The following is a 13,127-nucleotide window of genomic DNA, read 5'->3' on the forward strand; positions in this document are numbered from 1 at the left end:
ATTTTCCGAGACCCAAGACTCTGCCTAAACCAGAGATATTCTTTATATGTCTGTGCAGTCAGAAGTACGACTCTAACTGCAGTTTCGAAAACGTGTCCCTTTTGCTTTCCTGGTGCGTGTTTGTTTGGTTGTCACGGTGATGGCGCAGCTGTGACGGCTAACGAGCTAGGCAGAGAGAAAAACGAACATTTACCTAGCATCCACACCTCAAACAATTTAACCTAGACGCAAAACTATACGTCCAATCCAAAAAATAAGGATATTTTCCGAGACCCAAGACTCTGCCGAAACCAGAGATATTCTATATATGTCTGTGCGGTCAGAAATACGACTCTACCTGCAGTTTCGAAAACGTGTCCCTTTTGCTTTCCTGGTGCGTATTTGTTTGGTTGTCACGGTGATGGCGCAGCTGTGACGGCTAACGAGCTAGGCAGAGAGAAAAACGAACATTTACCTAGCATCCACACCTCAAACAAGTTGACCTAGACGCAAAACTATACGTCCAATCCAAAAAAATAAGGATATTTTCCGAGACCCAAGACTCTGCCGAAACCAGAGATGTCCTTTATATTTCTGTGCGGTCAGAAATACGACTCTACCGGCAGTTTCAAAATCTTGTTCTTTTTGCTTTCTCTGGCGATTTTGTCACCAGATTTGCATTGGTCTCTATGGGGCGAGAGTTGGACTTTGTCTCGCTTTCGTGGGGCTCTGAACAAATGTGTACGTCTGTTGGATTCAACAGACAACTGTCTACGACCAGCACAAAATTAGCTATCTATTGATCCAAAAACGAAGCATGAAGAGCGAAAATTGTGGCAATGCTGGCAAACTAGAAATATTTTTTCAACGACATCCGAAGCTGCCCTCCACTCTAAGCGTTTCAGTCTGCACTCTAGGGTTTCACGTAAACACCCATGTAAATCTCAGAAACGGCTTGAAAAAGTCATGAAACATAATCAGTGATATTGAAAAAAGTTGAATAGATATCAAAAAGCTGAATTATTTAAAAATAGTTTAGGGTTTTGTCAACATTTTAAAGTTGAAATGGTGGCTCTAGCTGAAAGATTGAGGAAGAAGAAGGATTTGGAAGTTGAAGAAGTTTAAAGAAGTTTGAGAGGATTTGAAAGAAAACTCCATTGGAAACCCATGTTAAAAATATTATGAATATTGATTTATATTAATTCAAGCATAAGAGGTACAAAGCTGAAAAGTCATAGCACCCATGGCCTGAAACTGCTGAATTGTTGGAATGCTGAAGCAGCATTCCAACAATAAAGATTCAAAGAACAATACTTGGAATGCTGAAGCAGCATTCCAACAACTAGAGAGGGTACCATTTCTGGGGAAATTGTAGGGTGTGCTTGCTTGCGTCGGTTGCAGGTGGGTCCGTCCTGTAAGTTTTTCTCTTCTAGTGATATTTTCAAGCATTTAGCCTACTCATATTGCATATTTAATTAAGAACACCCTTTGAAACAGCTGCGAACCCCCTTTGAAACAAGCTACTGTAACAAAGTTGTCACTGGCAGTATATTTCAGATGGAATCGCGATTCAAACAGTACCGTCTGCTAACTGAAAATATGCCCCCCAAAACGTAAATAAGTTTGACATTAATGTAGGGGGAAATGGCTAATTCAATATAAGTTTGCTAGAGGCAAGCTAGCTGCTGTTGCTCCACATTTCACTGATTGTTTGAAAGTGCCGGAAATGAGAATGTTTCTTTTGACATAAAGTTTAGCTGTGGCATTGAAGACAGTACTACACACTGCCAGTGGGCGAGCCGAGTTTGACTGAGGCTAACGTCAAAACAAGCCGCGGTGTCACTCAAATTCCAAGTTTTACAAAAATCACAAAATATGTTAACCCGCTGTCTGTCTTCGCAATCGCCATATCTTTAACCCGTTAAGGAGTAGCGTCACACATATGTGATTCTGAACATTCCAACCGACTATTTTCCGATAGACAAAAACTATATGACAAACGCTATAATATGGCTTCAAAATTTACAATTAGGAGGCTAACAAGTAAAACTAACAGGTAGTAGCATTGCTACAAGTATTATGCTAGGTTGCTAGGTAACGGAAGCTAACTAAAACTAGCAAGCTTCCGTTTTGGAAAAATAACTCACTCCTTAAAAGGTTAAAACACTGCCCCTCCTTCTGATTTTTGATGTAGAATTGAACCCGGTACGAAAGTAAGAAAATACTCATCAGAGATCGACAACAGCTGACGCAATCGTCAACGGAGGCTGACGGGGCTCTCAAGTAACAAACCAATCAAAGTTTTTACAGCAACCTACATTAAAATCTCACCATCTGGCTGTCTTCAATATAGTCATATCGTCATAACATTGCCCTCCTATTTTTTGGTGTAGAATTGACTGAACTATAAAATTACGAAAATACTAGACTACTATGATGCTTGCATGGCTGCCGCCTAGGCAGTCTCACCGGCGACCCGCACTTGCTCAAATTACAAAGACTTTCACGACCTTAATCAAAAATCTGAGATGGCAGTTCCACTCGAAATTGTTTTCTCAACAAAGCCCAATGGTTGGTAATTTTGGGGGTTGGCATTTTTCACTCATAATCCAAGCTCCAATTTGCGTGCTAGAATGTCTCTATCACGTTGAATCCATGCGTCATTGCTAACGTGTGCTGACGTAGTGACGTATGCTAGCACTCAGTACCCTTCGTTGACAGAAGACACTTTTTGGCACTAAAACCCAATTTCTACTTAAACCGTGCAACGGAACGCAAATAAAAATACAAGCAACTCAATCGCTACCAAGACGAAACTTTTGACACATAGGTTGTCTATGTAGTCCAAATATTGACTGATCCTTAGGGGGGCGAAAAGAAACAATAAGAAATATATATGATAGAGAACAAAGGTTGTGCCCTTGCCGAAGGCAAAGCACACCCAATGAGACCACATAATAGAGAAGTCTTAAGAACGAGTAGTATTTAAGATAATTAAATATACCTTACTTATCCTCAAGTAAGGTATGAGGATCAAAGGGTTTGTGAGAGGGGGGTGGGTAGGGAGGAGAGAGTAGAGAGACAGTTGAGAAACAGTGGTAGGAGAGAAATTATAAGGGAGCTTTCAGTTAACTCACACACTTGATTTAATTAAATCAATTTGAGTGTCAGTGATAAAATACAAACCCTGACCTGTGTGTGTGTACCTGAGTGTGTGTCGTGTGTGCACTGATTCCAGCCTCTCTTTCTCCCCCACCAGATAAGACAAAGGAGCTGGAGACAGAGACATTCACCACCCCGATGGAGGACAGGCAGGCGGAAGAGATGGGGCCGGATGCAGGGTTAGAGGGGAAGGAGGGGAAGAAAATATCTGGGGACAAAAGAGCGGATGAAACAGCAGAGGACGAGAATGTGGACGAGGACAGAGGAATGGAGAAGATAGGGCTGGAGGAGGGAGAAGAGAGAAAGAAGGCGGTGGAGATGGAGGGGATGTTGCCCCCCTGTTCCACAGTCGGGTCGGGTCTACAGGGTAGCATTAAAGGCAGCGACCTGTTTGGATACGTGGGCATTGAGGCCGTGCTGGACCAGATGAGACGGAAGACAATGAAGGCAGGCTTTGAGTTCAATGTCATGGTTGTGGGTAAGTTGGGATACACACATACACATTCTGACATTGAGATATGCATATACTGTACATGTTTCACTCAGTTATACTCAACATATTCTTGAATATATTATTTCTATTTGTTTCCCTTTCTCATGCTTTCTGACACATCCCACTCATACTCAAACACACACGTACATAAACAGTGATTAGCTCATGCTAACATACGCAGGACACATTTTCTAAAACACACATCCAATATTACATAATAACTAAGTAGATCTAAAGAACTGTACCCTACATATGGTGTTTCATTAGAGTTGAACTGAGCATGCAACATCTTTTCCTACAACACACACACCTGAGGACAGCCATAGGGGTTACCCACAGAAAGTCAAAGCAGGTGAACAGGAAAGAGCCTAGTGGCAAAGTGTGTTTGTGTCTGTATGAGTGTATATCATTTGTGTGTGTTTTGAACTTATCTGATGCAAAGGTGAAATATTCCTTTTTTTTCCTGTTTGGGGGGTGTAGTCCTTTCTTCCAAGCTTGCTGCGTGCAAAAAGTGTGCAACACAATGCACTAAACAAACTTCCCTTGTTTAATCCATTGTACGTACAGTTCTGAGACGCAAGTTTGATATCTGATATCTGCTTTGGCAGGGACATCAATAGTTAATGCAAGCGCAAGCCGATTTATTTAGCAATAATTTGAGCGCAAATACTTTTTGGAGATTTATAATATGTTGGACTTGTATTGTTATTCTGTTTAAGTTTGTTACATGTCTTGTTTGTTTACTATGCAATTCAGTGGGCGAGTGAGCCTCATCATGGGCATGGCTCAAAATCCAGCCACCTTAGCTAAGAGCTAAGTGCTAAGTTTAGTCAGAAGCACCATACAGTTTACACTTACAGTTAGGCATTTAATGTTAGCCAACACAAACTATTATCCATTATACAATAGTCTGTCAACAAATTTTATTTCCTAGTGTTCGAGAAATTCAATCTTGCAGACACATCAGTTTGTGTTCTTTTTTCTGGGAGTATCAATCTAAATGAATGCACTGACTAATAAAGTGAATTCTTGAAACTCGAACTTGAGATTTTACTGGGACACAGATTTACACTGGGGCATGAGCCCCAGTAAAAAGGGTTTAGCGACAACCCTGTTACCAAAGCCTAAACAGTAGTATGAAGTTATTCTCTAGTATCTGGTCATGCTAGTGCAGTGGTGCTTTCTTTGTTTGGTCCGTCTACTGTTTTAGCATGGGAGCAAAATACCACACACACACTCCACTCTACCTGCTGAGATTGTGTTCTTTTAGTGGAGCAAAATTACCTCTGATCCCCTCATCAACACACACACACTTGCTCTCTCTCTTTCACTCTCTTTCTCTCTATCACTCCGTCACCTCTCTATCTCTCACTCAGTTTTTGAACCTTCTCAAGCTGACAGGCTCCTCACAGTGACTTGACTGTCATTCTGAGCAATCACTGAACTTCACCCAATGGTTATCAAGTCCATTTGTGTCTTGGTGTGTGTGGGATAGTGGCGCGCCAAAGGGCCACAGCCACCCTGATACAATCACTGGCCAGCCCTTGTGAGTCATACAGGAATGTCTAGTGGTAAACGGGCGTTAGCTTTATGTGTAGTCTATTCAAAACACACACAATATCAAATATAGCTGCAAGCAGCAATGAGGTGGCCAAACCGGTAAAGCAGGTAAAATGAACAAAAAACATTTTAGACATCCTCAGAACAGGGTTCTGAGTGAATGCAGCTTTTAATCCATCAAAGATTTGCTGAGATACGACCCAACTTCCTGTTTGCCGGCTTTGCCACAGATTTTGATTGGCTGTACCGATCAAACCGTTTCGAAAATCCAAAAATAATTTTGATAGTTTGTGTGAGGATTGCCATGACTATATACAGCTACACTACAGGTAGCTAGCGACTGCGTTGTACCTAGGGATGAGTATTGATAAGATTTTAACAATTCGGATTCCTTATCAATTCCTGTTTATCGATTCTCTTATCGATTCTTATTGTGCAAGGGGGGGGGGGGAGCACAAACAGGTTTCTTATATACTAGTGTAATAATTGGACCAATACGCTGTTCCTATTGGTCTAGAAGACGTTCTCAAAAGTTAATAAATCCATTTATATACCTCCTGAAAGTTCGCAGAGGTAAATAAACGTTTTACGGACCTCCCAGCTAACACAGTTACGTTGCCCTTACGTTGCCGCAACGTCACTCGATGACCAAACATACGTTGCCGCAACGTCTTTGGCGACGTTGCGGGACCGTGCATCTGTGGGACGCCAGAACGTAACCGCAACGTAATCTTGTGACGTTGCCAGTCCGTAACCGCGACGTCGTGGCAACGTTATTTTTCCGACGTTGCCAGTCTGTAACCGCGACCTCCTAGCAACGTCATTTTCCGACGTTGCCAGTCCGTAACCACGACCTCCTAGCAACGTCATTTTCCGACGTTGCCAGTCCGTAACCACGACCTCCTAGCAACGTCATTTTCCGACGTTGCCAGTCCGTAACCGCGACCTCCTAGCAACGTCATTTTGTGACGTTGCCAGTCCGTAACTGCAACGTTAACTAAGTAACCTATATTTCTCAATTCTACTGCTTATGCAGACCTCATTTGCCCAAAATGCTACTTGTTCTTGTATAATAGGCTACATGGTAGCCAACTTTAGGAGGTTTGTGTGATGTGTAGCCTAACTCCAGCTAATCATAAACAAGGCAGCATTTCCATGTAACATTGTCATTTTATTTCAAACAAAGTGCCAAACAGTGAATTAAAATCTTCTGCCAGTCCCCGCTACAGGTCCTGTCTGTTGGCCCTGACAATGAAGCACAAAATAAGTTAGTGTTCTATCAACACGTGTAAAAAGGCGCTATACAAGTCATAAAAAAATCACATCTAAAATAATATACATCATCAAAAAAACATGTGATTCTAGATTTGTGTCACATAGCCATGTGAAAGGTTGGATATGGAAGCTGCAATCATGATTCATTCACCTGGCTTGTTTTGAACGGGCTGCCGGGTTGTGTTTGAGTGTCTCCTCTATGAGGAGCTCCACAGCTTTCTCTCCCAGTCCCGTCTTCCACTTCATCACAGCGTCTGGAATTCATTCAGAAGTCATGAACTTATTGTCAGCACCAATGTGAACGTTGAACGCTGCGTGTAAGCCATAGTTCATGGCATCTCCAAACACTTACCACTCTCTTTCGCAACTCCAGCACCTTAATGCGCTCCTCGCTTAAGGCGTCTTGGAGTTCAGCCTGTGTTTGGGCCACCTGTAGGTCCATCACTGGCACCTCTTCAGTGTGTCTGCCATGTAGTCGCCTGAATAGGAGAGCCTCTCGCTGGTTCTCCTCCAATGTCTCCATCTTCCGGAGCATAACCTGTAATGTGTCTGTCATTAAAGACAAGTAAAACAAGTTTGCAAGAGTTAGCATGATTGGCACACACTGTGGTTCTTCTAGATTAGCTGTAACATTTATGTAAATAACAAATGTTACCTTGAATGGTTGTATACAAAGCATATATTTTTTTGAGTGTCTTATATTTGCACTTGCCTGGCTGCCAGCTGTTTTCCTGGGCCCCCAATTGGTTCACCTCCACCAGACCAGAGTTGACATCTAGGGGTATGGAATCTGGTGATGCAAAAGTTTTAAGTCATGCTTTTGCTTCAAAACATAGCCTTTAGGTTGCCATGGCTCATACAATTATTGTCACTGTTTTAAACGGTCATTCATTACTTTACCATCATTTCCCAGGGACACAGTGCTAGGCCGTGTGACGGTGGTAGGATAATCTGTACAGAAATGAAAATGGAATGTAGTTTATGTACATAGTTATAGCATATTGATATAAAAGGAGTAGCATTGCACATATGTGATCGTTCGAAAGCAGGGCCCCACATCGTAGCGTCGCACATGTGTGATTCTGAACATTCCAACCGACTGTTTTCCGATAGACAAAAACTATGACAAACGCTATAGTATGGCTTCAAAATTTACAATTAGTAGGCTAACAAGTAACACTAGCAGGTAGTAGCATTGCTACGAGTATTATGCTAGGTTGCTAGGTAACGGAAGCTAATTAAAGCAACCTAGCTGCCGTTTTGGAAAAATAACTGGTGGAAGCGTCGGAAATATTTAAAACTCACTCATCTAAAAGGTTAAAACGAATAAACTTATCCAAAAAAAGATGTCATGTACAAATTGGAAAAATTAGTGACATGATACTTTTATAGACGCCATTGCTGTGATTAAAACGTGATCAGCCACGCTAGCTCCAGTCTTTGAAAATTCCGGGCTAAATAAACTATTTTGGGACAAGGTTTTTTAACAGTTCTGAACGTTTATTTTCACAGATTCTTTTGTGGGTGATTTGTGAGACGCTAAACTTTGATAACATGTAGGCCTATGCATTTTCAGTATTTCAACATAACTTTCTGGAGGGTTTAACCTCTACTGTACTGTAGCTATCGAAATCCTAACGTAAACAATGTGAATCTGATAGCACATAAACAGGCTAAATGGCCTACATTTCAAACATATACGTATAAGCATGCCCCATCAAATTTCTTAAAATATGTTTATATATTTCTGTAAAGAAACTCACCTTTGAAGTAGCTAATTTCCAGTTGAAATCCAATGCGTACAAGACGGTGTTGAACCCCTGCAAAATCTCTTCTGAAACCCCAATTTGAGCGATGCGTTGAAATGGGCATGCGCAAAGTTATTGCTCAGGGGCAGACTGAGGGGCAGGTTTGCTAAGGAAGAATTGTAATATTCTGTGATGACTTGTTTTTGGAAATGAACCTCTTAAGAGTCGCTTACCTTTTGGTCACATTTAACAATTTTGTATCACAAAAATTATTGGAGCACAAATTTGCATTGTGTGTCATACAGCTTTGGTGTGCTATACAAAGAATGTTTGCTTAATCATGTTACACATCACACATTGATTGCTTTTGTACATGTTTATAGTAAAGAATGAAAGACTAAATTATATTCCAGATTCAGTCTTATTTATTAAAGCTATGTTTCTGCATATGAGAAAATTTATGACCAATGACATGCTGGGGCTGAGCTGCACATGAATTACATGCATTGTCTACATTTATACGTGCTGGGTGCAACATTTAATATTGTGTGTGATTGAAATTCATGTAGACTATGGGTACATTGCAAAAGTGTCAGAACTGAGAGCAGTCCAGTGTGATCTCTCCATCTCTGGATAAACCACTATATGCACTCGAGATCCGTTGTCCTGCGACCAAAGAGCGACTTAGCCGCAACTTACCCATGGTACCAAAATGAATGTATCCAGCCGACCAAGGTACAACGTCACGGCAACGTTGTCCACGGGACCAAAAATAACGTAACCAGCCGACCAAGGTACGACGTCGCGGCAACGTTGTCCACGGGTCTAAAAATAAGGTAATTAGCCGACCAATGTACAACGTCGCGGCAACGTTGTCCATGGGACCAAAAAATAACGTAACCAGCCGACCATGGTACAACGTCGCGGCAACGTTGCCCACGGGTCTAAAAATAACGTAACCAGCCGACCAAGGTACAACGTCGCGGCAACGTTGTCCAGGGGACCAAAAAATAACGTAACCAGCCGACCAAGGTACAACGTCGCGGCAACGTTGTCCAGGGGACCAAAAAATAACGTAACCAGCCGACCAAGGTACGACGTCGCGGCAACGTTGTCCACGGGTCTAAAAATAACGTAACCAGCCGACCAAGGTACGACGTCGTGGCAACGTTGTCCATGGGACCAACTGGCAACATTCCCTTTATAATGTTGCTACGACGTTGCCACGACGTTGCCAGAAGGTAACGTCGCGGGTTACCAACTGAGCACTTACTGGCAACGTTGCCGCAACGTCATGTGTTAGCTGGGCTAGCAACAAGCGGTTGCCTTGGAGATGTAGCCATTGACCTTAACAACGTTGCATCTGCTCGGCAACAAAGTAGCCTAAAAAGCCTTAAAAAAGCCTAAAACAACCAAATACGGTTTTTGCACAGGTCCACAAACGCCCCGCAATTGCTTCCCGTTTTAAAGAAGCATCTGAAGCAGACAGAAGACGAATTGATGTTGTTGATATGTTGCGTTGGAGATGTAGTGACGTCACCAGTGCAAGTGCAGCTGATTGCTCTGACAACATGGCGTTTGCTCCAGATTTGACGTGTTTGATTTGGGATCTTCCCACGTATTGTTGTAGTATACAATAAACCAAATGTTTACTCCTCGACAGGTCTGCAAGTGCCTTTGTAAACCGAGATTTGTTAAAACGTTTGTTAACTGAGACCGTAAGTCGAGGTTTACAAACAAATCGTTTTAACAAATTGAGGCGACCAAGCATTTGCTGTTTTATATTAATTTTCTTTCAAATAATTTTCTATAATGCTACACACCATATACAGTATGTAAACATACACATTTACATTTTGTCGTTGCTCTTCTTCTACATTTCTATTTGACCTTGGCTGAAAATGGAAGATTCTATAGCTAAGATATGTCAGTTATAGCTACGCTAGCTTAGCTATAGAATCTTCCATTTTCAGCCAAGGTCAAATCAAATAATATGACAGTGTCGCTCAGTTTAATATTGGGTTAACACGACAATGCGAACGTTTGCTGATAACATATGCCCTCCGATAATTATCGTAAAGTGATCAATAATGGGAGACGAATGTCGGAGCAAAAAGTTATGCTTCAAACGACGGGACAGAAGATAACTTGATCGACTACACACAATAAAGGCAAATTGCTTCACACAGTGACAAGTGGTTCTGATTACTTTTGAGGAGTTTAGCTCTACCTTGGATAGTTAGAGATGAAGCGCGAACGTTAGCTGCGCTGCTGCATGCATCGAACACATGACATTCCAGTAACTTCATTCCATGCTGTGGCTGATGATTCCAAGGAATCGGTTCATGATACCCATCACTAGTTGTACCTGGCTTCCTTTGCAGTGGCTTACAGTCTCGCTAAACAGAAAACCAGTGACATGGCAGGCTCGTTGGCTTTGGCTGGATTTGAACTTCTTACGTTGCCCTTGCCAGGACACCAATTTATCCTAGTGAGCTATTCTCAGTGCTGGAAATTACTGTGTTCAGTTACTGTGTAAAAATATAAGCAGTTTTTCAACTGGCAAGCAGTAGTCAGATTTGGCCCAAGTTTAAACAGCTGTAATTCAGTCCTATTTTGACATGTCAATGTGATTGTGGTCTGAAAATAATCTGTACCACATTTGGTGAATATTGGAACATTTTGTTGGAGGAATAGGGAAAAAACTTTTTATAAAACGTAAAATGGCGGCCGCATCAATTCATCTGGTATCACAAGTTAACATGTGTCAACGGGATCGCCCCCTAGCGGTTAGATGACACAACCTTTTGTGGACCTCTTTGGAACAGGGTTCCGAGCACCTGTACCAAGTTTGATGTCAATTCAGCAAATATTTCCTGAGATATGATCTCACTTCCTGTTTTGGTGGCTTCATCGCCGACTTTGATCAGCTTTACCGGAAAAACAGTTTTGAAAATCAAAAACCTTGTGAAAACGTTTGTGAGGCTTGATCTGAAGATAATTGGTTTCAAATTTTTGCTTATTGCAGCGCCACCTAGAGGTGAAATGGCATGACCTATTGGACCTCTTTAGAACAGGGTCCCTAGTCCTTATACCAAATTTGGTGTCAATGCAGTAAAGAGGTGCTGAGATATAACCTCACTTCTTTTATGGTGGCTTGGTTGACGACTTTGATTGGCTGTTCCAGTCCAAAAATTTAGAAAATCAAAAAAACGTGATGTCTTTTGTGAGGCTTGGTCTGAAGATGATCTGTGCCAAATTTGGTGAAGATTGGACAACTTTATAGGACAGGTAGCGAAGAATTGTTATATTCATTCAAAATGGCGGCCACATCAATTCAGCTGGTATCACAAGTTAACATGTGTCAGACACGGGATCTACTAAGATATCACGAGACAAAGGAATCACTTAAATAAGTCCGGATCACTTGCTAAATTTGATTGGCTGTAACTAACAAACGGTTGCGAAAATCAAAACGCCATGTGATGTCTTTTGTGAGGCTTGGTCTGAAGATGATCTGTGCCAAATTTGGTGAAGATTGGACAAACTTTATAGGAGAGTTAGCGAAAAAACGTTAGTCATTCAATCAAAATGGTGGCCACATCAATTCAGCCAGATCAATTTGATTGGCTGTAACTAACAAACGATTTCGAAAATCCATATGATAACTTTTGTGAGGCTTGGTCTGAAGATCATTTGTGGCAATTTTGAAGAAGATTCGACAAGAATTGTAGGAGTCGTAGCGAAAAAACGCTTTTCCTTAACATTCAAAATGGCGGAGAATCTATATAACTGGGTATGATGTCAGAGTGCGTTGGACTCGTCTTGATCCAGGGAATACAACGATACCTCATTTTGGAAAATGAGACGTGGTTCAAAAGTAACGCGTGTACACACTAGGGGTGGAACGGTACACTGAAGTCACGGTTCGGTTCATACCGCGGTTCAGACATCACGGTTCGGTACGAGTTTGGTACAACGGAGGGAAAAGCAAAACAAACCAGGTTCCTCTACGAGTGAATACGGCGCGTCAGTAATTTATTTGGCCCTATTTGTATGTGTACCTAATGGCTGGTTAAGCACTGTAGGGAGAAGTTGAACTTTTTGTTTTTGTCTCGTTCCAGTGATTGGCACACCTGGGTGATGGCGTCGGATATTTTTAGTCATATAGCACACACCATATGCGTTATATGCGTTAGCATGTTAGATGTATTTCCAGTCACATACCCCACAACCAGTGACGTCAGTAAGAGGCTAGGTACTTAAATGGGAAGATGTGTCCAAACTTTTGACTGGTACTGTAGCCTACATGTTGAAGAATACAGGATCGAAGTGCGCAAGTGAGTTTTTCGCTTGTCGTCCACAGTGAATGGACAGTAAAAGCACTGCTTATTCTACAATTTTTTTTGTATTTGATTATGCGTAACTGCTACATTAGTCATCGTAACGTCTAAACAATTGCAATAACACACATATTGCATATATAAATCACAAGAATAAACAGTAAAAATACAAATACAAGTTTATTAACCTGTACTACTGTAGTAGTACTACCAGTTACAGTAGTACAGTACTACTGTAACTGAATGGGAAACCGAAGTTTTCCCAAACTTGCAATCTTAAAAAGGCCGGCGGGTCCTCTATCTCTCGTGGGTCGCCACCACTCGCCATACTCGTCCTTAGTGCTGCTAGCTTGCTATCTCTGACTCACGGCGGCGCCAATCAGAGCTTCAGAGCTACAGATTAGATGTCCCGAAAGAACACGAGTATCTAACAGTAGTTCTGCATTACATTAATTAATTTGCACAAGAGTTTTATTTATTTTTATACCATGTATTCTCCGTGTAATTTCATGCACCGGACCGTGACGCCCGTACGGTTCGGTACGAATACATGTACCATTCCACCCA

The 13,127-nt window shown here is 41.7% G+C and overlaps 1 protein-coding gene across 4 annotated transcripts in view; it reads left to right on the forward strand.

Annotated features, from left to right (window-relative positions):
- The window catches only part of septin12 (septin 12), a 240,629-nt gene that overhangs the window by 148,863 nt on the left and 78,639 nt on the right, over positions 1-13,127 (forward strand). For 3 of the 4 annotated variants that reach the window (XM_062453420.1, XM_062453446.1, XM_062453438.1), the window contains one exon: positions 3,239-3,619. The exons of the other annotated variant lie outside the window; for it this stretch is intronic. In XM_062453420.1, coding sequence (XP_062309404.1) covers positions 3,239-3,619 — 381 coding nt within the window. The remainder of the gene's footprint in view (positions 1-3,238; positions 3,620-13,127) is intronic. 4 annotated transcript variants of the gene reach the window in all.

Source organism: Osmerus eperlanus, chromosome 2 (assembly GCF_963692335.1).
Source record: "Osmerus eperlanus chromosome 2, fOsmEpe2.1, whole genome shotgun sequence".
Lineage (NCBI taxonomy): Eukaryota > Metazoa > Chordata > Actinopteri > Osmeriformes > Osmeridae > Osmerus > Osmerus eperlanus.